We start from the raw sequence: 27,130 nt of genomic DNA on the forward strand, positions 1-27,130 counted from the left end.
TGATCTGCGAATGAAAGTATAATATTATCTACACTGGAGAGAGTAGCTAAGGATATAAAAGTTCAATCCTCTTAAGGTCGCAGCTTTGAACAGTGTGTTAGATCTGGCACACTCCACTGTGATCATTGCAGCAAATGGTACAACATCTCTGCAGAAGTATATCCATGCCACTGTGTCTTCCCCTAATTGCCTTGACATAGATCTAATGTCTTAGACTCTTTAAGATATTCTCTGAAGTCAAAATGAGCTCAGAAGCAAGCATAGCGAAGGTAATAATAATATGGCAATATCAGTCGTCTTCCTCTAAAGAAAATATCCATATATATCCGTGAAATAGTACACGAATCCTTATAATTATTATATGTACAATGTAAGATATGTATACGTTAACATCAATGGGGACCATTCCCATCTCTGAATGGCTCCATATTTATAAACAGATTCCACTTGCATCAGTCACATTTTATGATGAGGCTTGGTGTGTAAGCAACAAAGGCAACTGCTCAGAACGATTCACCGTTATGATTGCATCCTCTCTTGCCTTTCCCCAAATCACAGTGTAGAATCCTAAGCTCAAAATCATTGATCCAATGACACTGCAAACAACACAAATATGGCGAAATCTATATGAGTTATTATTGTCCAAAAAGACATGAAGAAAAACTATATATATGGCGGCTAAGTGTGACTTGATATGAATTACAACCAGAAACCATATTCCATGAGTGTTACGTTTGTTTCTCAATATGAATATAGAGACAATATTTAAAAAATCTTCTGAGCGTGCTATTTAGGTAGATGGTGAAAGATATCGTACCTCCCAAGGTATAGTGCATCGCCAAGGAATACAACACCCATAGCTACGGCTATGACAATAGACAATGGCTTGAACAAGGATATGTAGACTGGACCTTTCAGATGCAGACCCCATGTGTGTATAACTGTACCCAATGATGAAGTTACGCCTCCCTGTAAACAGAGTGTTAATTTCTGAGCTTACAACATAATCACTACTTAAAGCAACATTTAAGGTTTGATTCTGACCGAGTACATGACTGCAGCAAGGGAGAGACCTGGTTTAAGCATAAAAGAAGTCAAGTCTTTTTCCACAAATAGACATACTGGTGCCGAGATTAGTGTTGCGCATAAAGTGTACAAGAATACTACAGTTATTTCTTCAGGGTATAACTCCATGACCCGTGTCTGAAATCATATAGAGCTGCCGCATTAGCAAGAGTTATAAGTGTTACTATAAAATTCAAAGTATTTAACATACCTGAAGAATATACCAGACTGAAACAAGTAAATACTGTGTAGCGAGCAAGAGCCCTCCAATTATCCAACTCGAATCGAACGAAGTCAAATGCTGGTAAAGCGAAATGGTAGGTGATGGAGGTGTAAGAGATGCTGCAGTTAGAACTTTAGGGCCTTTATAAAGAACAACAACCAAAGCACCAGATATTGATACTATCGTGCCAATGATTTTAGCCTGAGTCGCAGAGCTCCTTAAGACTACTTGTTCCATCCTTTACGAGTCACACAAGGAAGCAGTAATATAAGAGTAAACTTTTCAGATGATAGTAACAAACACACCCCAAATGTACCCATATCTCTCTCAGGACGACATGTGGGTGACCTTTACCATGTGTTTTGGCTTTGGTTGGTACCAAACTTTTACATTGTTTAAACTACTCAGTACTCACTCACAAAAGGAAGCAAAGACTGTGATGTCAGAACATATCTTGGCCGTTCAGAAAAGCAAGAGGCTTATAAATTTGTAAAGTTAATAAGTGTGGAACTATCCCATTGTATATAAATTATCTATATACTATCCCAAAACGGAAAACGAAAGAGAACGAGGTGGAACCTGAAGATAACAGCAAGCGTGAATGTGAAAGCTGGTGTGAGGTTGCTGATAGCAGAAGCAAGAGTTGGAGAACTATATTCTATACCTTTACAACCAGCTATCATCGACATAAACCTGTTTACCCGAAGTTAGCAAACTAGAAAAAGAAAAACAGGTAAATGCCCATAAATTTAGGAGTATTTCATTACCCGACAAGCGCAAGTAAGAAAATTTTGAAGAAGACAGGGGTCTTGGGTGAAGGTAATCTTTTTGACCTGCACATTTATATTATGTTCACATTCTTGAAAATTTTATACTAGTCAAGAGTGGTTGAGGAGATCAGTACCTTCCAAAGATGAGGGAAAGTGGAAGAAGAACAAGTGTAGCACCAACATAAGTGTAGAAGATAAAGACATAGAAGCTCAATCCGTTCAATGTCGCAGCCTTGAACAGTGTGTTAGATCCAACCGCGACACACTCCACCGCGACCATTGCGGTGAACGGCATGACATCTCTGTAAAAGTATCTCCATGCCTCTGTCTGTTCTCTTGCTTCTCCTGTCATAGATTTGATGTCCAAACTTTCAAAAATTCTCAGAAGTCAAAGTGAGTTTATAACCAATCATAGTGGTTAATCCCATCACGTTTACTAAAGGGCACATTATTTAATTTAGATAAATTTGCCCAGCAACGTAACCAATACTTTACATCATTGTCACCACTAATATATACATTGACCAATACTTCACACCAACTTAACCAATACTTTACACCAACTAATATATACATTGTACTGGGATGATATCCAGATAATCAGGGATCCCAGTACAAGAAACTATTTGAGCATGGAGCTCTACAACTCTACTAAGACAGCTCTACACCTTAAGAAAGAAACTCTTTGGGCCAACTTCCACTTGAATATATATTCCTCCAAGGATAAATTCTACCAGAAACTTATGCAAAGATGTGACAAGATAATAAAAAAAGACCAAATATTTCTTACAGATTCATAATACTACCATGTAATTAAAAATTTTTAAATCATTGCATAAATCAAAGAAAAGGAAGCAGAAGAAAAAAATATGCTCACTCATATGTAACATCAACATTAACACAAGAAAAAGAACAGATATATCTTATACTGTAACTATAGACATCTATAGAAGTTATAAACATAGAGGACCAACATTTTTTCGGATCTATATTTATTAATGGTATAAGCATTCCACTTGCACCAATCCTATCTTAATGGAAACGCTTCATCTTCTATGATGTGAGTAAGCAGCAAAGGTGACTGATCAGAACCAGCTACAGTTTTTATTGTATCCTCTCTTGCTTTGCCCCAAATCACAGTGTAGAATCCAAAGCACAAAATTATTGATCCAATGACACTGCCCAACACAATATATGCAAAACCTATACTCGTTATTCGTTATTACTGTCACAAAAAGCTTATTGCAGTTAACACATAAACCATGGAAATGGGGAGACAGTGTAACTCAAACACGAAAATAACAAGGAATAAACCAATTATGAGAGCTCATGTAGATTAGAATCCAGACATCATATCATTCTCCGAATGTGATTCCATTAGATAGATACATGATATTTCAGTTACTCAGTGGTGAGTTCTATGTTTCTCAGTATAGATAAAATCTTCTGAATGCACTGGAAAGTTAGAAGATGAAAGAGATGGTACCTCCCAAGGTGAAGTGAATCGCCGAGGAATATAGCACCCATGGTGACTGCAATCGCAATAGACAATGGCCGGAACAAGGATATGTATACTGGACCCTTCAAATGCAGACCCCATGTGTGGGTAAGCGCGCTGAATAATGAAACAAAGACTCCCTGCAACAAAGTGTTAATTTCTGAGTTTAAAACATCATCAGTACTCGAACCAGATTAAAAAAAAATTGATTCTCACCGAGTATATGATTGCAGTGAGGGTAATATCCGGTTTAAGTACCCAAGAAGTCAAGTTACTTTCCGCAAATAGACATACTGGTGCTGAGATTAGTGTTGCAAATAAGTTGTAGAAGAAGACTACGGTTATTTCTTCAGGGTATACCTCCATGACCCGAGTCTGAAACCATTAGAGCAAAACTTTTAATGTTTGGACAAAAACCGTAAGTCTATTTGGTGAACATTTCAAGTATTTGTACCTGTATAATATACCAGACTGATATAAGAAAATACTGTGAAGCAAGCAGGAGTCCTCCGAGTATCCAGCTAGACTCTACTGAGGTCAAAGGCTGGTGAGACGAAATGGTAAGTGATGAAGGTGTAGAAGATGTAGCAGCGAGAACTTTTGGGCCTTTATAAAGCACAATGACCAGAGCACCAGATATAGATAGTATTGCACCAATGATTTTAGCCTGAGTAGCAGAGCTACTTAACATTACTCGTTCCATCCTTCAAGAGTCACCCAAGAAAACAAAAAAGGTTTAGATAATAAGATTGATAGTAACAAACAGACCTCATATCCACCCAACTTATCTCAGGAAAGAACCAGGGCAGAGCATTTATAACCGACCAAGAGTGACCACTAAGTACTTAATAGTATTTACTTTTTGGTTTCGATAGACATGGGAAGTTTTCTGTATCTTCTGGTATAAATTGGGATCATCAACTGATAGCAAAACCCATGATGTCCAAAAATACAATCTTAGTCGTTCCACAAAGGTTAAGATTTTGTATGGTTAGTTTAGAGTGAAATCATCCCATTTTTCATAGCCAAACTATTTCCCAAAACAGAAACGAAAGAGAAAGAGGTACAACCTGAAGACAACGGCGAGTGTGAATGTGAAAGCTGGTGTCAGATTGCTGATAGCAGAGGCAAGAGTTGGGGAGCTATACACAATACCTTTACAACCAACGATCTGCGACATGAACCTGTTCCCCCTCAAGTTAAATAAATAAAAAAAAAAAAAAAAAAAAAACTAGAAAACAAAAGCCAGAAATGCCTTTAAATCTAGAAGCAGGAGTAAAATATTACCCAACAAGCCCAAGTAAGAAAATCTTGAAAAAGAGAGGAGACTTGGCTGAAGGTAATCTTCTTGATCTGCATGTGTCAAAAAAATATTCATATTCTTGAAAAGACTATACCGGAAAAAGAGCAGAAGAGGAGACTCTAGTACCTTCCAAAGACAAAGGAAAGTGGAAGAAGGAGAGTTGTTGAAACAACATAAGAGTAGAAGACAAAGACATAGAAGTTCAATCCTCTTAAAGTTGCAGCCTTGTACAGTGTGTTCGACCCAACCGTTGTACACTCCACTGCAAACATTGCAGCAAACGGCACAACATCTCTGGTAAAGTACCTCCACGCCACTTCCTCTTCTCCTGTTTCTCTCATGATAGATAGATACTGATAGCTAGGTTCTCAGAAACTCTCTTGAAAAATTGAAGTGAACTCAGAAACAATCAATCATGCCTGCCACCACGCTTGTGATAACGGTCATTGTATAATAAATAAAAAAAACAACAGTTCATCGTGAATACGACGACAAATGTCGAAAAAAATATCAGCCTTTGTCCATAATTAAAATACCCCAACTTGACCTCATATTCTAATACTCCAAGGGACCCCATGACAAGGCACTTTAGCCATTGAGCTCTAATAGCTTCACCTGCTCTAATACCTTCCATTGGAATATTCTCCTCCACTGATGTAGACTTATAGCTTTTGCTTTCGTGTTGCTGAATCATCTCTGCATCAACACAGAATCCACCAAAATATCAATAATTCACTACAGAGCTCATAGATGATTCACCAAATCTAAGAGTCACCTGCAGAGAGAACAATCTTCAGATAGTAACTTAACCTAAATTCAATCCTAGTTTCACCAATTTCCTTAAAAGCCAATTCCAAGATCTCAATGTCATCGCTGACCTACGATTCCTCCAGCAACAGAAGATAAAGCAACTAAAAAGGAGCAGAATCGCACCAATTCCCAGGCGGAGATGCTCACGGGAGCGGTTAATTTCTCCGGCGACTTTTCCAAAGCTGTCGGCGAGACGATGACCGTCAAAAAGATTTTGATCCAACGCTCGTTGAGAAAGTGGCACGCGTCTCAATTCAAAAGCGTTGATCCAATCCGAAATAAACCGAAAAAGACCGTAACCACATAATTTAAATCGAACGAAAACCAAAACCATTTACCCTGATATTTTTATCAGTAAATCCAGTGGTCTAGTTTAAACGTTAGACATATAAATTAAATCATATTAATTTCATTTTAGTAAAACTGAAAACGAAACCTAACTAAAATACATAGGATGTTATATACTTGTGATTTACAAAAAGGGACGAATAAGACCTAAAACAAAGACAACCAAACCGAAACTAAACCGTATTATTGTCCATTATATATAGCTGATCACGCTCTTAACAGTGGATTGGGCTGGATGGTCCGGCCCAGTACGGATTCTAACATAAGTCCAAAAACATAGGAAACCGTCGTCTAAATTTATTTTGTCTTTGGAGTTGACCATCTGACATATCAACTCGTTCATCTATTGCACGTGGACCCAAAAAATCTAAAATAACGCTTTTTTATTTATTTATCTTCTTAAGGCTTCTAATTTAATTTCATTTTTCAAAGCTTTTTACTTTTTTTATTTTTTATTTTTTATTTTTATTTTAATTGCTTCAATGTTGTTGTTTGCCTCGCACTTCGAAAAATTACAAAATCACTTTCCACTTTCTTCGGGTCTTCTATTTCAACCATTAAAGCTCAAGAAAAGGAAAGGTTACAGAGATTGAGATATATAGTCATATAGAGATTAATAGTGATAGAGATAGAAGAGAGGTAAAAGCAAGAGGAAAGAGAGTTCATTTACTCTCTTCTTCTTCTTCCTCTGCAAATCTGACATATATTATTATTAGCCCTCTTTCATTTAGGGTTTTTGTGTCTCTTTTTTCAAGAATCATCTCTGGGGGCACTGAGCTTTTTAGGTGAGTTTGGTTTTTGTTTTTGTGTTATCTCTCTCTCTGATGTTGATGTTATTGAAATTGGAACGCTTCCACTTAACTTAGAGTTGTTTGCTTTTTCTTTTCATTGAGTGAGATCTTGCAATTGAGATTTTTTTTTTTTTTTTTTTTTTAATCATTTCTGAATCTTACAAGAAGATGTCTTGGGTTCGATTCACGATTGAGCAAAAAGATGGTAACTTTGCATACCCACCGCCGTTTTACAAAGACCCAATTCTTTCTCCGCCGTCTCCTCCTCCTCCTCCTCCGCCACCGTCGTCCGGTAACAGAATCAGTCCGGCGGTTCTCTTTGTAATTGTGATTCTAGCTGTCTTGTTCTTCATCTCTGGGCTTCTTCATTTGCTCGTTAGGTTTCTTATAAAGCATCCTTCTGCTACTGCTTCTTCAAGGTCTAATAGATTCCCTGAGATCTCAACTAGTGATGCTCTTCAAAGACAGCTTCAGCAGCTTTTTCACTTGAATGATTCTGGTCTTGATCAAGCTTTTATCGACGCTTTACCTGTTTTTCACTACAAAGAGATTGTTGGTAGTGGTGGTGGTGGTGGCAATGGTGCTGGTCAAGAGCCATTCGATTGCGCTGTTTGTCTCTGTGAGTTCTCTGAGAAAGATAAGCTGAGATTGTTACCAACGTGTAGCCATGCGTTTCATTTGAACTGTATTGATACTTGGCTTCAGTCGAATTCTACTTGTCCTCTTTGCCGTGGCACTCTCTTTTCCCCTGGTTTCTCAATGGAGAACCCTATGTTTGATTTCGATGATATAAGGGAAGATGAAGAGTGTGTGACGGAGAATGGAAGCCAGAAGACTATGGAGATCCAAGAAATCGTTGTGGAGAAAGGAGTTTTACCGGTGAGATTGGGAAAGTTTAAGAGGCTTGACAATGTTGGTAATGGTCAGGATCAGGATGTTGTTGTTGCTGGAGGAGAGACAAGTAGTAGTAACTTGGATGCAAGGAGATGTTTCTCAATGGGTTCGTATCAGTATATACTCGGTAACTCCGAGCTTAAAGTCCCCTTTGCCAACGATAGACTGCCGAGAGTGAAACCTCAGGACAAGGACTCTGAGCAGACAGGGAACTCATCATCAGCATCGGAAGAGAACAAAAAGATCAACAGTGTGGCTAAAGGAGAGAGCTTTTCGGTTTCTAAGATTTGGTTATGGCCAAAGAAAGACAAGTTCTCTTCAGATGCTCAAAGAAGGTTGCCTTCTTCATCACTTAACGTTGATGATCTTCCAAAACTTCCATGGATGGAAGATCATAAGAAGCTCGAGAACGACGTAAGGTAGTATCTATTGCTCATTTTTATTCAGTCAAAATCATCGATACTTAGGGGTTTACTGATCATATTTTGGGGGGAGGGGATTCGTAACCATATGTTGTACCATATTGTTCAAAAGGGTTTTGATTCTTGATAAGAACTTCAGTTGCATTATGCTTGTTAATCATATGAGATCAAATTATAAATTACGCATGCTCAACAATAATGGATTCCAAAAGACTGATGCTTTAGCTTTATTTTTATTATCTTTGTTTCTTTATTTTCTTCACTTTGGGAGTCACTGGTTCTCTTTATTTTCTTCTTCTCCATATACTTTCCTTTACTCTCTCAACTAATTCACTGTTAGCTTTATGCATATATTATTGTATTTTGTATACAAATCTTGATAGTCATCGATTATAATATGGGTTACTTTTATATTTTTATAAGTTTTCTTGATTGGTTTTGGAATTTTTTAAGTGATGGGTATAGAAAACAAATGGGAACTTTTGACTTGTGTTCAAACACAGTATAGTCTTTGGTTTGGGTTAAGAGTCATTATCATAATCAAAAAAAAATATGAAATCTTCCAGTACACCAATTACATGTAAGACTTTAATTTCAAAAGTCTTTGGCTCTAAATGGTTTATGTTGGTTGTTGTAGGGTCAATATGTTTTATTTGACTCTGACATAAAAACCATTACCCACTATATTTTGATTGATTGCTCATATAAATTAATATAGATCCAAAAGAAAAATGAACTCTCTGTTTGATCCATATACTTGTATGTTCTATAGACTATTTAAGCTTTTACCCAGTTTAGAACAGAAGCTTAAACTAAGTCTCTTGATCTATAAACTGGTCTCGGATTCTCAGTTTTTGTACATAAGATTGGATGGCCGAACCCACCAGCTGAGTGATGATTCATTGTTCATAAACATGCTAGTGAGGTAATCCTCATTTGCTAGTGGAATCAAAGCTGTGGAAGAGCTCATAATATCATCACCTTTGGAGTTAATAAGCTTAACTTGGAAATTTCTTTGGGATTGGTTTAGCTTCTCAGTCAAAGTATGTAGAAACATGTCTGAATCTTGAGCTTAATTTCTTGGAAGCCATAAAATCTGTAGCTTTTACATACTTTAGAATTGGGAATCTCATTCTCTGAGGTAACTGATTCATGTATTGCCAGGAAGGGGTCATAACAAGCCTTGATCTCTTTCGATTTGCTTAATCCTAGATCGAGCTATTTGATTCTGAAACCAAACAGCTACTTGACGTTGAGGCAATCAAAGCCTTTTTTGATACCTCAATCTTTCTCCCTAGTCAAATAACCAGAAGTGATTAATATGTCACCGGAGAAAATGTGTTCTTGTCAAAGTTTCTTTCATTTCGATGGCTGGTTTTGTTCATGATTTAGTGACAATGTTTCTTCTAGGTTAGATAATTTCACTGGAATTTTTCGAAATTTGAAAAGAAGAAACAAAGATTATCACCTACAAGAACAAGATTCTCATGGGAAAGTGAAGCTTCTCAACTGTAATTGGAGACTTTTTTGACTTAAAGCTAAAACTAAAATCAATTAGGACTTGAAATGAAACGATCTTGTTAGAAAATCATGAGTTTGTGGCGAAGAAACTCGTAGTCCACAACAACCTTGCCGGAGTTACCAACGGACAGAAGCAAAATCCCATCGTTAGAACACAAACTACGAAACGATTAAAAATGTAACCGGAGAATGATTTTTAGTAAGAGTGAGCTACTTACTACTTATACCGTTATACGCAAGTTTCAAGGGTGATCTTAAAGTGAATACAAAAAAAAAAGAAGAATATAATACGAAGAGAAAAAAAAAATAAAGTTTCTCGAATTAGTGTACACTAGTATTAGACCCGTACTACGTATTTTTCTAACTTAAAAATGTTTGATTTTTAACAACTAATTATATTTAAAATGTTATTACTGTCTAATCAAATACCTAAACAAATAAAAAAATAAATATTGGTCTCTAAAAAAATCATCGCATCATCACAAAAATTGGAGGGGAAAAAACCTGTTGCATAAACAAAAGCCCAACACTTGTGCTTTGTATCAACTATACGCTTTTAATCTGTTCTTAAGAATCATGGAGTAGTAGTTATACAAAATATCGTCAACAACATATGCATACTCCCACTTTTTAGAATTCAGAATCTCATCCATTTCACATCTTCTACCTTTAGACCTTAAACAAAGTTATTCGCTGGATCTCTTATGTAAATCTTACCCTCCACCTCCACACAACCAGACTACGTTTGACCTATCTTCATGGCTGGCTTTGTCATCTCAGCCTCAAGCTCTCACATTTTTCTCTATGTATTAAGCACCATGACCTTCTTTATCCTCCGATGACTAAACACTCTCCGATGACGTAGATTTTGTCGATGAGGGTGGGATTGTATCACCAATAGGCCTAGGAATGAGGGAAACGGGCTGTACCGTATGAGACGTACGTACAATCAATGGCTAGCACATTCGAAGTCACACCAAAACTGTAAACACCATCCAAACCGTATATCTTTGAACCAACAGCAACAAAAGAAGTTTTGAATGTGTTTTGATCTCTGCAACAACAAACAGATATAAAAAAACCACAACGAACATAAGCAATAAGTTACCATTCAGCAAAAAAAATCATCTGATCTTAATTTTGATCCTTGAGTTTAATAGCGATTTCCTTACCATTCATAAAAACAAACTGTTAATAGTAAATAAACATATTTTCAACTCTCAAATGACTGCCAACAAAAAATCAGAACTTGTTCAGAATTAAACAGACCTTTTAGTTCTATCAAGCTCTTTCTCCAATCAAGCCTGCAACTCGCGTGCTCTGCTTCTTTTCTAGTCTCTGTATATGGAAGTCCCGATATGGCTTAACCATCTGATATGTATTCGCCTCTGCTGCAATAGATATCGCAATCTGCAAGAAAAAAGGATTGAATCCTTTATGAAAAATTAACATAATAAACAAAACAGAAAAAAAAACAAAGAGAGAGAGAGAGAGTAACTAGAAAACAGAGAGACATATCGATAGAAAAAAATTAGAATTGTAAGGACATCCAACGCTGATTTCACATGGTTCTGCTTCCAGACTTATTTTGAAGGAAAGCTGTGTAAAATCTCAAGTGGCATAGCTGGAGATTTGATTTTTTAATCTGAACCTATAAATCCACATGTCAATTCATAATTTGAACACAAAAACAATTATGAAACTCAGAATTTGATGAATATACAAAACCACGATGAACAAACTAAGAGCCAAACTTGTGAAATCTGAAAACAGAAATTGTAAATAGAAAGACAAAGACAAAAAACAATCAATCTCGATCTAGACAGCAATACTTACCTCTGGCTTTGTTGGCCATGTCCGTGAATATCAACATACACATCAATTTTGGAAATTCATTTTGTTCCATTCTTAGGAAGCGTAGAATTATAGATCGTAGGGAAGAAGGAGGTCAGTTTCAAAGTATCTAATGTTTTTTTATTCTCTCGTACATTTTTTTCAATAGATATACGATGAGAAGGAAGTGGAGATCGTGGATGGAGCAGTTTAATTTACCGATAAAACCTGTTTCACACATGAGTAAGATTTTTTTCTTTTTTTCCTTTTCTTTCTCTACACGATCATTTGTAAAAAAATTGATTTTTAAAAACAAAATGAAAAAATTTCTGATGTGGTTTAATCTTATTGGACAGATGACTTGTGTTTTATAGGATAAAGGATATATATCCATACTTACATTACACCAAATAAAAGGGTTAAAAATCAAAATGTTGAATTATTCGTCTTCCTTATTATTGTTTGACAAGCAAGATAACACAAAGTCACAAACATTAATGGAGCCTATCACAAACCTTACAAACATGCAACAGTAATGGTTTAGGGCCTTTAGGCCTATCATAGATTCATAGAAATGAAATATGATTTTCATTAAAAACAATTTAACGGAGCAGGTAGATGATTTTTACAAAACTCATTAAAAAATGCTGAAAATCCGACTGACAGAAAGAGCCTCTCTTCTACCGTCCAAAGTACCGCAGTCCCCAGCCATGAGGCCATGACTAGTGACTAAAAATAATTCAGAATCTTTTTAATTAATTATCACAGAAATCATTAGTTTATGTTTTTTTTAATAAAAATTTAGATTTCAAGTTTATCCATATAATTCATGCAATGCATATATTAAAAATATATAGTATTAAAAATATATAGTATTAAAAATATATAGTATTAAATATATAGTATCCATATAAGTTTTATCTTAAAATTAAGATTAGTTATTTAATGTATTGTCATCCGCATGCACACTAATGATTTGCGGTAGCCCTGGACATTCGGATTTTTGGATCGGATCGGATCGGATTTTTCAGATTTCGGATTTTTCGGATTGAGATATATACAATCCATTTAGAATCCGGCTATTTTTTGGATCGGATCGGTTCGGATTCGGATCGGTTTTTATTTTTTTTTATAAAATCCGAACTGAAACCGATACCCTTATATATATCATTTGGAAAACAAAATCAACAAATTGGAAAAGCTCAGATGGTTAGAGCGTGTAAATCCTAACCTTAGGGTCACAGGTTCGATTCCTCCCTCGTGTGATTCTCTTTAAATTTTATCCATTTATAGTTATTGGGCTTCTAACAAGGCCCAAAAATAATACCAATTAAACCCAAATATATAGAAAAATTAACTGTATATTCGGTTTAGCGGATAACCGATCGGATTTCGGTTCGAATCGGTTTAAAACCGCAATCCGATTCACAATCAATACAGAAACCGATCGGTTTTAACAGGTAATCCGAAACCGAACCAAACCAGTTAATTCGGATCGGTTCGGATCGGTTTGTTCGGTTTTGGATTATATGCCCAGGGCTAATTTGCGGTTTAAAACTACTAGATGTGTACGTACGAAAGTGCTTCTGATCCATTCACTACTAAAAGACGACTGAGAGTCTTCAACTATTAATAGATTTTTAAAAATAAAGCAGTGTCCAATCTTTTTATTTGAATTTTAATAATATAGAGAAGTATTTGTTATGTGGATATTGTGAAAAAAAAACATTGGAGAAGAATGTATATTGTCTATATAATTATATTACTCTAAATCTCTAATGTGTATGATGAGTAATTTAGTTGACCACAACAAATGTTTTGGTTCTAAATCTATTATATATATATATATATATATATGTGTGTGTACTGTGAATTAGTAGTATTAGTTACTCTTCCTTTTTTCTTTTCTTTTTTTTTGTAATTTTGGCATATAATAATGGACCAGAATCGGATAACAAAACCGAGATATGAAATTGAAATAATAATGTGATATAGATAATAGATTTATATATATCTGTGTACTGTGAATTAGTATTACTATTAGTTACTCTTTCTTTCTTTCTTTTTTTTTTTTTCTTTTTTTTTGTTGTAATTTTTGCATATACTACTGGACCGGAATAGCAAAACCGAGATATGAAATTGAAATAATAAACCCATCCGGTTTATTCGTGGCCAGCAAGTCCGAGAGATATCATCGATCTCGCTCGTAGATTTTGCATGTGTGATGTGTTTGTCGTGAATTGTGCTGTTAGTGGCAAACGTCGTAATTAGCTTCACAGCTTTAAAACCTATACGTAATTTCAGAGGTAGAATCATGACGTGGCATGTAACGGAAATACTTTGACCGCACGACCACTCAAAATTATTTTCAGATTGGAATCTTTTCAATTTTAATTATCAGAGAAAGAATTAAACAATTCTTTTTTACTCAGATTTCAAATTTATCCATGTAATTAAGGACATATTTATCTTAAGACTATATTACAAAAAAATATAAATTCTTTTTTTTACCACTAGTTAAAGTCTAAGTTTATTAACGGGTGTATTGAAACCATGATTTTAAAGAATTTGATTGGGATTTAGGAAATTTGGAATTTTGATAGATTTTAGGGAAATTGATATGATTTTCTGTAAAATTCTTTCAAATCCCACATAAAATCATGAAATTTAAATTTCTGTATTTTTAACTAACAAATCCTCGAGAATCCCTAAAAGTCATTAAAATCCAAATCCTGTTTTGAATAACAATGGATTTTAAAGTAGATTTTTAAATCACCAGTTCAATAACATTAGATTTTAATAGACTTTTTAAAATTCATGATTGAATAACATACTATTTGTAAGTTTTACAAAAAATCACTTAAAATATCAAGTTGAATAGTCAAAGATTAATACACCACCTAGTTTATTTACATAGTCAAAGATTTTTAAATTATTGGTACATGTATTTTGTTTTACCAAATTATTGGATTTTTTTTTTTGTCAACAGTCGTTATAATTATTTTTTCCCTTTTCTTGCAGAATCCGATAATTACACCGTAAATAATTAAAAATATAATTATAGCTTTTAAAGATATTATCTGGTCAAAAAAATAATTAAAATTTACTAGTTGTGGATAATCATATGGATAATACCTAAAAATACGACGATCATTTCCCAAAAAAAAAAAAAAACACATTAAATTAAAACGTTGAACAAGCCTTAATTAATGAAAACTGAATACAGAAAAAACTTATAATTATCCGTAAATAAATAAATAAAAAAACCGATCGTAACAAACCAAATATATGTAATTAATATATTTTTTTTTAATTTTTGATAATTCCCCAAGTTTAAGGAAATATTGACTCCTTGACTCAAACGTCTCTTTTATCATAATCTTAATGTCCTATATATATATATGATAAGAGATGAGAGAGAGAACACACACAATTCCCAAACGCCTTCGATTAGGTTTACTTCTACACTTCGTCTTCTTCCGCTTAATAAAGCTCTCTTTATCTCCCTCAATCTCTCTCTTTCATTTACGGCGATTTCAAAATGGTTGATGCTCAACAAGTTCGTTTCATCATCGGAGTCATCGGTATCACAAATCTCTCTCTTTCTTCTCCCTTCTTCTTCGATTTCTTTTGCTTATGATCATGGCGTTTAGTTGCATCCGTTGATGATCTGAATCCGAACCGTTATTATTGTGATTTTTTTTCCCCTCCAAATCGCTCGCTTTTGATTCTAATTAATGGCGACTCTATCTTTGTATGTATGATTCGTAAATACTATATATATATATATATATATATAGCTTAATCGATCGATCGTACGTGTGTGATGTTGAGCTTGATTCTAATGGCGGTTTTATATATAGCTTCATCGATGCGTTGATCAGATATACGTTGTTTTTGTTCAAATGGTGCGATGTTATTAGATTTGAGGTTTGAGGTTTTTGCTATAGTTTTCGTCGTGATGATTGATCAATGTTTCATCTCTTGATCCGTTCGATATACATACGAAGAGATTAAACGATGTGATTAATTAACACAATTTTTTTTCTCTTGTTTAATGCTGTGTGCAGGAAATGTTATCTCCTTTGGTCTCTTTGCCGCACCAGCGTAAGATTCCTTAATCCTCTTTATTGACCTTTTACTTATATTTATAATCCTAATTGTGAATATTTCGAAACTGAGATCATAATCTTATGTAGTTTGAGTACCCATATGTTTAGTATATAGATGGTTTGAGTCCATATGTATACTAGTGTTAATGTAGGTGATTATTTGATAATGTGTCGTTAGTATGCTGTGTTGAATTAATTGTGTGGTGGTTGGTTTCTAGGATTAGTGTAGCTATATGATTAGATAATTATTCTATGCTGATGTGTGCAATGTGTTCTGTAACTATTTTTTGATTTATCTATTAATAGGAAGACGTTTTGGAGGATCTTCAAAAAGAAGTCAGTTGAGGAGTTTTCATATGTGCCTTACGTAGCGACGGTCATGAACTGCATGCTGTGGGTGTTCTACGGTCTCCCTGTGGTTCACAAGGACAGTATCCTCGTTTCCACCATTAACGGTGTTGGGTTAGTCATTGAGCTTTTCTACGTTGGTGTCTACTTGCTCTACTGTGGTCACAAGAAGAACGCTAGAGTGAGTTTTTATTTGATTAATAATTAACCTTGTAAATTATTAATTGATCATGGTTTGCGCGTGGTTTCTGATTGTATTGTGTTTTGGATTTGTGCAGAGGAACATTGTGTCATTCTTAGCTCTTGAAGTTGTTGCTGTTGCGGGTATTGTTCTGGTCACGCTCTTTGCAATCAAGAATGAGTTTGCTAAGCAAACATTCGTTGGTGTGATTTGTGATGTCTTCAACATTGCTATGTATGGAGCTCCTTCATTGGCCATTGTGAGTCTAGTAGCTCCTCTCTTGATCCTTAATGATCCGATTTGTGTTTTTTGTTTTGTTTCTAATGGATGGTACTTTAATGTTTTGTTAATCAACAGGCTAAAGTGGTGAAAACCAAGAGTGTTGAATACATGCCATTCTTGTTGTCTTTGGTCTGTTTCGTTAATGCTGCTATTTGGACTTCTTACTCTCTCATCTACAAAATCGATATCTACGTCCTCGTAAGTTCTCTCTACTGTGAATAAAACAAAAAAAAACTTATATTTATTTTGTAAAAATTTGATTATATGGCTATGATTTTAATTGTGTGATCAATTTTAAACAAAATTACAGGCAAGTAATGGGATGGGGACCTTGTTGGCTCTTTCTCAGTTGATAGTGTATTTCATGTACTACAAATCAACTCCAAAGGAGAAGAAGCCATCTGAAGTTGAGATTTCAGCCTCAGGGACGGACAGAGTTTGAAGAATTGTTTTTCTTCTTTTAGATATTTTCTCTTACGTACATTCATACACACAAGAGTGTTGTATGTGTAGGCCCTTTTTTGTTTTTAATATCTTTTGGATTTTTTTTTTTTTGGTTTGCTAGAATTTTTAATAATAGACTTTCAAAGTTTCAATTGTTTAGTTTCTGGATTTTGAGGATTTGTCAGGATTTGTTGTTTTTTCTAATACATTTTTAGTGTGAAACATTTCGAAGGAAATATCAAATTTTGGATTTCTTTTTAAGTATCTTCTGTTATACATTTTTTTATTTCTGTTATAATGCAATTCCGTTAATATGTTTTTATGTGTGTCGATGCTTTTTTTATCTTGTTGTAAATAATTTATCATACAGAGAATTGATGAAAATGCATTGACTAGGATTATTATTATTAAACTCTTTAAATCTATATTTTACTATTCATCTTCGGTTTTTTTTTGGGATCAAAACTAGTCAACTTCTGTTTAAGTACTAAATTTTGACCTTTTATAAAATACATAAATGAGTATATTGACTGGGGCAAATCAGCAAGCTTTTGACCAAAACAAACAATAAATTATAACTATATAGGGATGAATTCAAAAATACACATCCAATGATAGTATTATTATGTAGGCTCAACAATCTAACATTGAAGTTTTTTAGGCTATCCACACCTAATTATATTTATAATTAAGAATCTTAAGTTGATAAAGAAAGCCAAAAACAATTAAGTAAAATGATAATAGTCATTTCCATTTTTGTTATTTTTGTCTAGGGGTGGGCGATCAGATACCCATTCGGTTTTCGGTTTTCGGGTTTCGGGTTTTCGGGTTTAGAAACATAAGACCAATTCGGATATATTTAGATTTCGGGTCTGGTTCGGGTAAACACCCATCGGGTTTAGGTATTTTTGGGTTTCACCCAAAGCCTCAAATTATATTTTGGGTTCAGATCGGATTTGTAATTTTTTAATCCAAACCAAACTAAAAGAGCCCGAAATCAATCCGAATTGAAAAAAAAAATGAAATTCATCAAAATTCATTAAAAATGATTATAATCATAAATATAAAAAACCAAAGTTATCAATCCATGTTTATAAGCCAATAATTTTTGACTTCTTAACACATCAAATGACATCAAATTCAAAGTTAGAACTATATAATCTATCTAAATTAACATATGAAAATTGACATATTTAAAAATGAAAACTAATTTATCTTGTAAGTTGTAATAGTGATTATAAAATTACTTCTGAAACTTGTAAATTAACTCAATCTATTGTTAAATATATATATATAACTTTGGATAGTTTAGGTTATTTGTTTGGGTGTTCGGATATACCCAATCGAGTTCGGGTACCCATTTCATTTACTAGCATCTGATTGGATATTTTTAAAGTTCGGATTCGGATTCTGATCAGGTATTTTTAATCGGGTTCGGGTTAAATTTTCGGGTTCGGATATTTTGCCCAGCCCTATTTTTGTCTATTATTCCTGTGTTTCCTTGTGATTTGCTCATTTTTCTCATTTTTTTCAATTATTTTTCAAAAACCCCATCTCTAAATAGCATATTTCCATCATTTACAACTATAAAACACCAGACCACCCACTAAAAACATAATACCATAACCACTATATGTAGCTGATCAAATCTTTATATATGTCTAAATTTTATTTTGGGATAGGACTTTAATATGAAATTAATTTAATTCTTTTTTTTCCTCAAACTCTAATTTAAGTTATATCCTCAAGTTTTAAATGTTTTAATTTAATCAATTTGCAGTATTACACTATTACTAGGAGATATGAACAACGTTTTTTCCAAAAACTATTGTTACATTTATTTTAAAAAGTCATTTTGTTATTTATTTTTAATATTCTAATTTTTTGGTAAATTTACATATATCTTTTTGAATAATTATTATTTTAGAATATTATAGTATTTTAATTTGTTTGATGTATATTACAGTTTTATATTTTTGGTTTATTGTATTTGCATCATTATTTTGTGAAATATTTTAAAGTAGTTTTTATAATATTGTAAGTGTGAGCAAATAAAAATTATTAATTTATCAACAACATACATTTAGTTTTACCAACACACATTTCTTATTCATATTGAGTAATATATCTTTGTTTTTAAAAATTCAAATCACAACATATGCAAAAAATATTCTATATATTTATTAATCATAAGTATTATATGATAATTCAAAAAAATTTGTAAATAAAATAAAATAGATAGGAGAATCATAATTTAAAATCTTAACAAAATCTTCCAAATATAGTTATTATAATAATCATATTGTATACTTATATTAGTTTTTAAAATTCTGATTGGTTTATAATTTTTGAATATATTACTAATTTCTTCCATAATAAATTAGAGAGAAAATATTTTTTAAACTAATAATTATTTAAAAGATTTTATTAGTCTCATATATTTTTAACTTTATTGAAAAAATAAACATTTGCCTTAAGACCAATGGCATGATAATGTAATTTTTTACATTTAATAAGGTTAGTTTGATTTTTATACTTCTCAATTAATATAACAGGATATATATAGTTGACTATGCCATGTACATACTTTAGTTGATATCAAAGTTGCTACATCATATATATATATATATATATATATAAACACTATTCAAAAAAATAAATGTGTGGAAGATCATATCAAACTGAAAAAGTGAGTGTTTAATATTTATATATATATATATATATATATATATATATATTAATACATATATATATAGCAACCAAACAGTATTAAAGGGAATACTTTAAAAATTTACTGGTTACAAGAAGTTTCATACTAGACTAGGAGCAGTATAATTATGTGCAAAATAACAACTAGTACAAAGGAATTAAGGAAGTAACGATCAGCAAGAAAAGTAATGTTGGGGGTGTCGTCGGGTTTTATCATGCTGTGCGAGGGTCCTGAAGACCACCACACAGACAGCAGTATATGTTACACCAGCCGTTAAAGGCCTAGTAAAACGTGACCAATAAGGCAATAATAAATGAATAAATAAAAATATGAGATTGATATAATAATAAATCTGCAAAGCCGTGAATAAAAAAAATATTTTTAAAACGGTTCCCAAATCTTAAGTAAAGGTGCCTTGCTTTTTCCTTTACGTGTAATAAAGAGTCGCTGTCTCTAACTCCAAGGCTTCGGGATCGTGAGTCTAACGCATACTAGTATATGTACACACATCCGTATATAAAAAGTTCCTAGACGTGAAATAACCAAAAATAAAACCATGAAATGAATTGCGGCCACGTAACTACATCATACGCCTTTTCTTTTTCTCAGGTGTTGCGTGTACTTGCGCTTTGATACCATACGTTCTCATCTGGAAATTTTCAAATGCTTCCGAAACTGCTTCCACCTGTTTATAAATATTGCCAACCCAATAACACAAACGTCAACAGTTATTTCGTGTGCTTCACTCGTAACAGTAATGTATAAAGATAATGATGAGGGTTGGTTCATAATGATAACAATCACATACCAATTCTGGTTTTTTGGCATATACTCTCACTATCTTGTCTTGATATGTTGTTGGTAACAAGTGACTGACTCGGTCCTCGGGTATCACAAACTTCTCTGTACTATCATAATCCTGTAGACACCATAAAAATCAATTGGTTTATTGAGAGATTCTGTGTTATTTTCAAGTTTTCCTCTTTACACATTTAGAGAAACAAAATCTGCATATCAAGAACATAGACTTTTCATCTATGTATGTACCTTGAAGAAGTTGATGCTGAAGAAGTCAGTCAGATCCGCCACAAAGATAAGTTGGTTAGAATTTTAATGAGCGAAATTGAGAAAACAAATAAGCTAACTTGTGCTTTGGTTACCATTCAAGAGGATTTTCTCTCCCACGAGCCAAATCAATCTTGACGTTTGAAACAGCGATATCTTCTTCTTTTAGTGTCAAGCTTGTGTGTTTCTGTTGAGTCAAAATCGATCTAAGTATGGCAACGGACTGTAGATATAGTCTTCCTCTATTTTAAGTGCTAAAGATTACAAACCTGAGAACATATAATATCTTGAGCAGTGACAGCTTTGAAATTATCGATTTTGTCCTTTGGAACCGCATACTCGTTACAGAACTGCAAGTAAAAATCCATACATCAGTCTTTCTTCAGAAGGGAAATTCTTAGCCTAATTACGCATAAGAAAAGAAGAAACTGGGTGAAATTGTATATACTTGGTACAACTGCCTTCTGCGAACACGGAGTATCAGCTCTTTAGCTTCTGCAAGCTCTGGATCTGGAGCTATTTCGATCGTTTTGAGGATTGTGTCGTCTAGCTGCATTTGTGGAGAATAGAAACTATGAAAACTGACAAAATTAATTTTGATTGAGAAAGGGAAAAATTTGCGTCTGAGAAAGAACTGTACCTTCCAGTATTCAGATGGGTCATTGATCAAAGAAGTAATTTCCAAGAAACTGTTGGCTTTGACCATGGCATCTACTATCATAAGCTCTATCGCCTGCAAATGAATGGAAATAGACAAGTGGGTAAGAGAGAAAGAATAGAGAACAAATAGAGAGAATGATAATGATACAATACCTTTACTTTTGGATGCATGTAGACAGTTCGATAAAGATCAGCTCGAGTAGCAAATAACTTGTGGACATTACGATCTGCAAAATTACCCCGCTTTACAAGAGAACAGAAGCAAACGCATATACAAGAATATCAGGTAAACAAAACTCACATTCCTTGGCGGGATAGCAGATTTCATTATCAATGACTTTCATCGTCTCTGTTAGTCTAGAAACATCTGAAAATTAGCACCTTCCTTAATAGCAAAAACTGGAATGACTTTCGAGTAGTATGAATACCTCTGGAACTGAAAATTGAACCCCAGTCCACAGGCTCGAGAATCACGAACAATGTAGTCAAACCTATAAAATTTTGTATACATTTAAAGTTGACTTCTCAAGACAAATGTGCAAATCTAAGCATCATGATGAGTGAAACTGAAAAGGGGAAGAAAGAAACTGCAGGCAAGTATACAACTAAGATTAGATAACATTACTTGTCCACATCAATCCCATTTCGGCCATTAGCAACAATGTCATACAAGAAACGTTTCTCTGCATTGCTCTGCATATTATGAAAAAGGGAAAATATATACAAAAGCATAAGTTGTTGTTCATGTTTGACTACAATAGAGTACATGGCTGTTATAAAACTTACTTTCAGCTGTGAAAACTCAGTACTAGCTAGTATCATATCCTGTTCAGTAAACATTTGAGAAAGGAAAGTGGTCATTTGATTAGATTTGTAAAGACTGAAGACTGAAAATAATGTCACAGTTTCCATTTTCTAATTCGAGAGGTCATTTGAAAGAAGCTAAACCGTCTTGAGAATGAAAACTACCTTCACTCTTTTCAGCATTTGTGCATCAACATCAATGTGATGTGTATCAACCATATGGTCAATCATGTTTACAGACATTAACTCATGAGACCTGCATCGAAGAATTGGCATATAAAGAGCTGGAGATAATCCATAGAAACCAAACACTGAAATTTAAAGCATAGTTCTTATATCATATCAAGTAACACCATGATGTCATTGATCTTTTCAAGGAATGTGCAAACATACCACTGACTGTCACTTATGACCTTCGGAAGGAACTCACGCTCAAACATATGACTGAAAGGGCCATGACCAATATCATGGAGAAGTCCTACATATAAAAACAAATATCAAAAATTGTATCAAGTAATAATGTATGTATTCATTGAGTAAACAATAGTTACCAGCCAGTCTCACAGTCTGAAGATCATAATTGTCAATACCAAGCTCCATTCCCTATAACAAGTTAAGCACCTACATTACAATCTTACCACACTTAACCAAAATGTGACTGTACCACTGACATTCGTCCAAAATGTCCATATACCTGGAAATTTTTTAGCTTCTGAACATTTTCGCCTGCAAGCCAATACACGCCTAGAGAGTGCTCAAATCTAGAATGCACAGCTCCTGGATAGACCATGTTTGTCACCCCTAAACCATGCAAGAAAATTTTCTCTCAAAGAAAGAAGATAACCACTATACATAAATCCTTGCTGCTATAAGGAGTAACCAAAGAAAATAATCTTACATACTGGATTAAAAGATTTCAATGAAAATTTTCTATATTTGAACCTAGCATTTCATACAGTGATTCTCACAATAAATACTACTTCATCGAGGAGTAAAAAGATTAGACATAACAAGACCATCAACTTAAACAAGAGAAGAAGGAAACATGAGTTGAAAGAACTCACCGAGTTGCTTTAGTTCACGAAGCCTGCCACAAGGAATTGTGAATAAAAGAATCAGAACACAGTAGTCATTGAAAATAATATAACCATGGAAGTGAGCACAATCCAACAACTTACCTTTGAAACTGCTCAGTGTCAATGAATTTTAAACAAAGCTGCAAACCAAAAGTGAACTATTAGTACAGATTACATATTTAAACCCAATAGAAAACGTATGAACAGTCGTTAGAGAATTTTGAAACTCAATACTAAATTGGAAAAAAACTCACACAAGTGCAGTAATACAAAAATCGAAGAATCACAGAAGATTTAATTCGATTTCTAGCCAAAATCCAGCAGTTAAATATTCCGATAAACAACAATCACTAATCTAATCCATAACTCGACAGTTCCATAAATTCCGGCGATAAAATTAGAGACGACGATAACATTATCCAGATTAACAACCAGAACAAACGCTACCGGAAATTTCACAGAAATCGCTCCGTCAAGAAACAGTTACAGAGGGAACTCCTTATCTCGCAAACGAACCATTATGAGTCACAGAAACAAGAAACGAAGGAAGATTACAAAGAAATCAGTCACTTACAGGATCGAGATAGATGTTTCCATGAACGTTGTCGTATACATGCTTGCTGAACCGGAGCTCGTTCGCCGGAGCGCCGGAAGAGTAACCCGGTAAGCTAGTTAGGTCTTCGTTACAATACGCTCCCATCAGTTGAAATTTCAAGTCGAACTCTCTCACACAGTCGCTCGCTCGCTCGTGATGTTGGGAGGGAGAGAAACTGTTATGGTGGTGGTACCCGACGACGAGAATTGAGAAAGGGATTTTAAAGCGCTGCTGCACAAAGTCGCCAAAGAGGAGAGAGAGAGTCTCTTTTATTAAATTCCTTTTTGACGTTTGTACGCGATTAATATTCCCATTATTAAAAATGGGGAAGTTGTAAAACGAGCCCTATACTTTTATTTTATTCTAAACAAATCCATATCCTTTTAAAAAGTATAAACTAAACCTGTCAACTCGTTTTTTATTTGAATCGTTTCTTACAATCTGATTAGCAATCACACATTTCACATGGCATATGCTCATATTTTAAGCGTTTTTTCACTATGGTTTTAATTCTGATTACGTCGTTTAAAATGTTTTTTCAATATTCTGATTACGTTTTTTCTTAGACTATGTTAAATAAACTAAAATTAAAATAGCAGAGAACTTTAAAAATTAAGTTTCATAGTACACACGGTCAAATTCAAATTGAATAAAACAAGCTGTCGCCCTTATGAGCCTGACAAATCAGCAGACTCTCAACACCGTTTGTAGAAATTGTGTTGACGTTTTGGTCTACACATTACTGACTTTGGGGTTTGTTACACATACGTTTTAGTATAGGTTTGTTTTTACATAAATTAAAAATATATGGATATATTGTAAATTTCTCTTTTTAGGTAGAGGTTGCTTTGGTGGTGGAGAGTGGAGACGTGGTGACGGTTCAGAAAATCCGGAACGTGATAATTGTTTCTGAACCGAACAGCTATGCGGTCAATTAATTTCAGTACCCTTAACAAAACCGAACCGCCGTTAAACCGGAACCAAATCATATATATAAAAGTAGAGTTTCAGTCTCTCTTTATTGGTCCACTTGGCAATGCAATTTTAACAAAAAAAAAAATTATATTAAAACATAAATTTAAAATAATTAATTTTCACATTTAACTCACATAATATAAAACTGAAATCTTTATAGCTTCTCCCTATAACTCACATAATATAAAACTGAAATCTTTATAGCTTCTCCCTATAAAACACAAATTTAAAACAATTAATTTTCACTTTTAACTCACATAATATAAAACTGAAATCTTTATAGCTTCTCCACTAAGTTGTATTAATTAATTGTATTAAAACAAAACAATAAATTAGAATTGTAACTCTCATTTTTCTAGATGTAATTTTTCATCATTTCTCTCCCTATAAATACTCATTATCTTATTCTCTTAGTCTATCACTCTTTCATTCTCTCATCTTCTTCCACTACTCTCAAATCTCTTTTTTGTTTTGTTTTGTATTTTTTTTGTTATTGTTGTTGTATGGGTTATAAAAAATCAAATCAAATATCATTGTAAAAGCTTAGTTTTAGAGTTTGTATGATATGTATATCTTATATATTTATTTTAATCTTTTAAAATGTTTATCTCCATTTTCTATTTTATATTAACATCTTATAAGTCATTATTTTCATACTTCTTTACAATATTCACCACACAATAAGATCATAAAGTTGAAATGATCCATATGTAATTATCTATTATGTCTCTGGTTATCTCACATATTCATGTATCATTTCAAATAATTTATAAAGATCAATATAATATTTAAAGATCAATATAATTATCCATTTATCCATTTATAAAGACTATTTTGTTTTGTGATCCAATTGTTAAATCTGCAGAGATCAATATAATATATATTTTTTTTTTATGATTTGAGGTTTTTGAAAACAAAAAGAACATAATTAAACAATTATTTTTTTGTGTCTTTAATCAAAATAAAAAATGATCCAAAAACAAAACATATTCAACTGGAACTTAAATATAAAAATAACCAAATCATGTGAATTTTGATTCAGCCACTTGGTATTCCTTTTATTTTAGGTTATAAAAAATTAAAATATTTATTTATAATTAAAGACATGTAACTCCATTTAACTCAAATGTAACTCCTATCCAATAATTGTATATTAATTCATTCCTCCTACTAACTTATTATCTTTCAAGAGAAATTATTTTTGGTTAAATTTTAATATTTTTTATTTATTTTGGTTGGCTAAACTTATATTCATATTTTGGTTGGCTAAATTAATATATTTCTCATGTAAAATTATTGTTTATAATATATATCTCATTTCAAAGTTTAATATCATATATATAAAAGTAAGGTTTTGGTCTCTCCTTATTGGTTGATTTTCATTTAATGTTTTCTAATTTTTTTTATTTTTTATTTGCTTTCTCATTGCTTTAAATAATATTTAAGATCCAATAAACACAATACATTTAACTCACACATTAAAATAAAATTATAACTGAAATAAAATAAATTATGCATTAATCATATTCTACCACTCAATTCTATTCAAACACAATAAATTACTATTGTAACTCCATAGTTCTAAATGTAACTTCCATCATTTCTTATCATATAAATAAGCATTCTCTCAATCTATCATTCTTTCATATTGATATTCTTTTACTATCTCATTTTTCACATTCTCTCATTCTCTTCTACAATACCTCAAATCATTTTTCGTTTCTTTTTTGTTATTTTTTATTTCTTATTTTTGTTGTATGGGTTGTAAAAAAAAATGAAATATCATTGTAAATTGTTAATGCTAAATTTTAATTTTAGAGACTACATGATATATATTTTACATTGTTCTTATTTTAAAAGATTTATCTCCTTTATCTAATTTAGATTATTATCTTATAAGTAATCATTCTCTCTTCCTCTCCCACCAATATCAAATGTTGTTATATCTCATATGTGTTGTAAGAGTTTGATTCTATATTTTAATTTAGAAAGTATTATATATATATAGATATTACATTATTCTATTTTTTAAAGATTCATCTCCATTATCTAATTTGGATTACCATCTTATAGTAAACATTCTCTCCTCCTCTCCTACCAATATCAAATGTTGTTATATCTCATATGTGTTGTAACTTGTAAGAGTTTGATTCTATATTTTAATGTAGAAAGTATTATATATATTTAACATTGTTTTCAATTTTTATTTTATTTATATAAAAAAAATATTTCTTTTATATTTCTTGCCTTTCTAATCTATTCATATTTATTTTTTAAATTTGCGTAGTTAAATTTAAATTCACATATGTTGGTTTTAACAAAATAATCAACTTTATTTGAGAATTAGATGTTCCTATTGATTTTTAAACGATCAATGTGTAACATATAAGCATTTTGTCT

General features: G+C 32.9%; 5 protein-coding genes and 1 long non-coding RNA gene across 27 annotated transcripts; 2 read left to right on the top strand and 4 right to left on the bottom strand.

Annotated features, from left to right (window-relative positions):
- Positions 1–298: 298 nt before the first annotated feature.
- Positions 299–2,410, bottom strand: LOC104719667 (WAT1-related protein At5g40230-like). 2 transcript variants are annotated; one of them, XM_010437620.3, is made up of 7 exons: positions 2,193–2,410; positions 2,056–2,121; positions 1,868–1,981; positions 1,277–1,526; positions 1,045–1,203; positions 818–969; positions 299–596 (listed from the first exon to the last, which is right to left on the bottom strand). In XM_010437620.3, the coding sequence occupies exons 1-7, from the start codon at positions 2,408–2,410 to the stop codon at positions 464–466; spliced, it is 1,092 nt and encodes a 363-aa protein (XP_010435922.1). In that variant the 3' UTR covers positions 299–463. The 2 variants fall into 2 exon arrangements, with proteins under 2 accessions (XP_010435922.1, XP_019086812.2); XM_019231267.2 differs by having other exon boundaries at positions 1,074–1,203; positions 2,193–2,403.
- Positions 2,411–2,840: 430 nt separating this feature from the next.
- Positions 2,841–6,186, bottom strand: LOC104719668 (WAT1-related protein At5g40240). 19 transcript variants are annotated; one of them, XM_010437626.3, is made up of 9 exons: positions 5,793–6,099; positions 5,635–5,698; positions 4,986–5,555; positions 4,844–4,909; positions 4,627–4,740; positions 4,011–4,260; positions 3,773–3,931; positions 3,545–3,696; positions 2,841–3,236 (listed from the first exon to the last, which is right to left on the bottom strand). In XM_010437626.3, exons 3-9 carry the CDS (start codon positions 5,198–5,200, stop codon positions 3,086–3,088), a joined length of 1,107 nt encoding a protein of 368 aa, XP_010435928.1. In that variant the 5' UTR covers positions 5,201–5,555; positions 5,635–5,698; positions 5,793–6,099; the 3' UTR covers positions 2,841–3,085. The 19 variants fall into 19 exon arrangements, with proteins under 19 accessions (XP_010435928.1, XP_087324435.1, XP_087324443.1 ...); XM_087468309.1 differs by lacking the exon at positions 5,635–5,698 and having other exon boundaries at positions 4,986–5,278; positions 5,487–5,555; positions 5,793–5,949; XM_087468317.1 differs by having other exon boundaries at positions 4,627–4,727; positions 5,793–5,949.
- Positions 6,187–6,440: 254 nt separating this feature from the next.
- On the top strand, positions 6,441–8,335 carry LOC104720641 (RING-H2 finger protein ATL46). 2 transcript variants are annotated; one of them, XM_087468304.1, is made up of 2 exons: positions 6,441–6,802; positions 6,977–8,335. In XM_087468304.1, the coding sequence occupies exon 2, from the start codon at positions 6,977–6,979 to the stop codon at positions 8,123–8,125; it is 1,149 nt and encodes a 382-aa protein (XP_087324430.1). In that variant the 5' UTR covers positions 6,441–6,802; the 3' UTR covers positions 8,126–8,335. The 2 variants fall into 2 exon arrangements, with proteins under 2 accessions (XP_087324430.1, XP_087324431.1); XM_087468305.1 differs by having other exon boundaries at positions 6,517–6,802; positions 6,974–8,335.
- A 1,798-nt stretch (positions 8,336–10,133) lies between these two features.
- Positions 10,134–11,656, bottom strand: LOC104719666 (uncharacterized). The gene is made up of 3 exons (XR_015568131.1): positions 11,482–11,656; positions 10,915–11,296; positions 10,134–10,699 (listed from the first exon to the last, which is right to left on the bottom strand). It is a non-coding gene; the product is annotated as an uncharacterized LOC104719666 (long non-coding RNA).
- Positions 11,657–14,884: 3,228 nt separating this feature from the next.
- Positions 14,885–17,109, top strand: LOC104719665 (bidirectional sugar transporter SWEET8-like). The gene is made up of 6 exons (XM_010437619.3): positions 14,885–15,062; positions 15,549–15,585; positions 15,897–16,119; positions 16,217–16,378; positions 16,477–16,599; positions 16,712–17,109. Exons 1-6 carry the CDS (start codon positions 15,020–15,022, stop codon positions 16,841–16,843), a joined length of 720 nt encoding a protein of 239 aa, XP_010435921.1. The 5' UTR covers positions 14,885–15,019; the 3' UTR covers positions 16,844–17,109.
- Positions 17,110–19,869: 2,760 nt separating this feature from the next.
- LOC104719664 (uncharacterized) lies at positions 19,870–24,163 on the bottom strand. Of its 2 annotated transcripts, XM_010437617.3 has the most exons (19): positions 23,735–24,139; positions 23,263–23,300; positions 23,149–23,171; positions 22,779–22,885; positions 22,636–22,687; positions 22,478–22,562; positions 22,250–22,340; positions 22,067–22,105; positions 21,906–21,973; positions 21,709–21,771; positions 21,582–21,637; positions 21,434–21,507; positions 21,261–21,353; positions 21,069–21,170; positions 20,890–20,970; positions 20,716–20,807; positions 20,603–20,618; positions 20,364–20,474; positions 19,870–20,240 (listed from the first exon to the last, which is right to left on the bottom strand). In XM_010437617.3, the coding sequence occupies exons 1-19, from the start codon at positions 23,858–23,860 to the stop codon at positions 20,136–20,138; spliced, it is 1,422 nt and encodes a 473-aa protein (XP_010435919.2). In that variant the 5' UTR covers positions 23,861–24,139; the 3' UTR covers positions 19,870–20,135. The 2 variants fall into 2 exon arrangements, 1 of the variants encoding a protein (XP_010435919.2); XR_015568691.1 differs by lacking the exon at positions 20,603–20,618 and having other exon boundaries at positions 20,707–20,807; positions 23,735–24,163.
- Positions 24,164–27,130: the final 2,967 nt, after the last annotated feature.

The sequence above is a fragment of the Camelina sativa genome, chromosome 10 (genome assembly GCF_030686135.1).
Source record: "Camelina sativa cultivar CO46 ecotype springtype chromosome 10, ASM3068613v1".
Taxonomy (NCBI): Eukaryota; Viridiplantae; Streptophyta; class Magnoliopsida; order Brassicales; family Brassicaceae; genus Camelina; species Camelina sativa.